Raw genomic sequence first — 2,037 nt, 5'->3', positions numbered from 1 at the left:
CGAACCAAGCTGGTTCGAATTACACTTCTCGTGGCTCCTTAATAATTCGAACCGAGCTGGTTCGAATTACAAGTGATTCGGCTATATAAGGAGTTCGAATCAGCCTCATTCGAACTATTCTTCCCTTCCCCTACCCCACCAAATCCCAGAGAAAACGACCCAGATTTTGTACGAAGAAGACCTGAACGGAATACTCTGCTGATGGGGGACGATCCGGCACGGTTATATCGCTTGGACGGAGTTGCTCATATAGCCGGGGTCATCAACGAGGAGGTTAGTACAGAAAAATCTTCGTGGTAGCGGTATATGTGACTTAGTGGTTTTGCATGCGGGTTAGATGGTGGTTTAGTTGGTGGTTTATGTAGGTGGTTTATGTTAGTGGTTTATGTTAGTGGTTTATGTTGGTGGTTTATTTTGGTGGTTTATGTTAGCGGTTTGTTTTAGTTGTTTTATGTTAGCTCTTTTAAGTTAGTGGTTTATGTTGGTTTCTTATGTTGGTGGTTTATGTTAGTTGTTTTATGTAAGTGGTTTCTGTTAGTTGTTTTATGTTAGTGGTTTGTGTTAGTTGTTTTATGCTAGCTGTTTTATGTTAACGGTTTTAGTTAAGCTGTTTTATGTTAGGGGTTCTACTTAAGTTGTTTTATGTTACCGGTTTAGTTGTGCGGTCTATAGGTTTGTTTTGCATGTGGTTCTTGTTCATGTATTTTTATGCGGTTTTATTTAGTATAATGTTTTGTTCATGATTTATCGTGTTGGTTATGCGGTTTCATGCGCAGCCTCAGCGATGTATCAGGAGCATGCGGCGGCAGCAGGGCATGCGACTGGATGACAGATACGTTCCGTACTTGTAGATGACCGGTCTATACCATCTTGCAAGGTTGAACGATAGATGGTTCCGGTTAGACGAGGCCCTTGTCAGTGCATTCGTCGAGCGATGGCGTCCGAAAACGCACACGTTTCATATGCCGTTCAGAGAGTGCACGATCACACTCCAGGACGTGGCATACCAGTTGGGTTTGCCAGTGGACGGGCGTTACGTGAGCGGCTGCCTATCAGAGTTCCATATATACATCCAGGGTGGGTGTCCAGCATGGAAGTGGTTCCAGGAGTTGCTTGGAGTGATACCTCCTCCTAGACAGGTTCAGAAGTACGCAGTGAACTGCAGCTGGTTTCAGGAGACTTTTGGTGAGTGCCCTGAGGGAGCCGATGACGAGACTGTGCACCGATATGCACTTGCGTACATCATGATGTTGTTGGGCACGCAGCTGTTTACGGACAAGTCCGGCAACCGCATTCACATCAGATGGCTTCCGTACGTAGCTAGGCTGGAGGAGATGGGTACCTACAGCTGGGGTTCTGCAGCACTGGCATGGTTGTACCGGTGCATGTGCCGAGTGGCGAACAGACATGTCGTCAAGCTAGCGGGCCCACTTCAGCTACTTCAATCATGGATCTTCTGGCGATTTCCTCGGTTTAGGCCTGCACGGTATGAGACGTTCAGCTGGCCATTGGCCTCAAGGTAGTATACTAAGCCTTCTTTATTTCAATTTAATATACATTACTCCCTGTTGATTAATAATGTATTACGTACCCTAAACACACATTTAAGTAGCCGTAACACATGTTTATGATGCAGGTGGTCCGGGTACAACCCTTCCGGTAGCGAGAAGGGTCCTAGAGTGTAGATGTGGAGGCTGAGGATAGACCGGTTACAGGACAGGGAGGTCAGTATGCTACTTAATAAGTTTGTCTATTTAACCACACTTTATAAGTTGGTTCCATGAGTTGCCCTGACATTGGGGAGTTCTCCGTGCAGTTTATCTGGATGCCGTACAGCAGCCCCGACGTAGTTCAGGTTGTGCATCCAGAGGCTTTGGAGCCTCGGCATATGGCTTTGTGGCGGTCTGTGACGTTGCTAATCTACTTTGCCGTCATAGAGTAACATCAGATAGACCGGGTTCTTCCGCAGTTCGGAGGGGTGCAGCCCCGTCCGAATCTCGCCCTGAACATCGACTTTCTGATGTCGAATGACGGCAG

General features: G+C 46.9%; 1 protein-coding gene across 1 annotated transcript; it reads left to right on the top strand.

Moving 5' to 3' along the window:
• The first annotated feature begins 768 nt into the window (after positions 1 to 768).
• Positions 769 to 1,685, top strand: LOC140183166 (protein MAIN-LIKE 1-like). The gene is made up of 3 exons (XM_072231188.1): positions 769 to 813; positions 996 to 1,519; positions 1,637 to 1,685. The coding sequence occupies exons 1-3, from the start codon at positions 769 to 771 to the stop codon at positions 1,683 to 1,685; spliced, it is 618 nt and encodes a 205-aa protein (XP_072087289.1).
• The last annotated feature ends 352 nt before the right edge of the window (positions 1,686 to 2,037 follow it).

This window comes from Arachis hypogaea, chromosome 20 (genome assembly GCF_003086295.3).
Source record: "Arachis hypogaea cultivar Tifrunner chromosome 20, arahy.Tifrunner.gnm2.J5K5, whole genome shotgun sequence".
NCBI classification, from domain to species: Eukaryota; Viridiplantae; Streptophyta; class Magnoliopsida; order Fabales; family Fabaceae; genus Arachis; species Arachis hypogaea.
The sequence above is the reverse complement of the archived record's forward strand: the minus strand, read 5'-3'. Positions and strand labels throughout refer to the sequence as shown.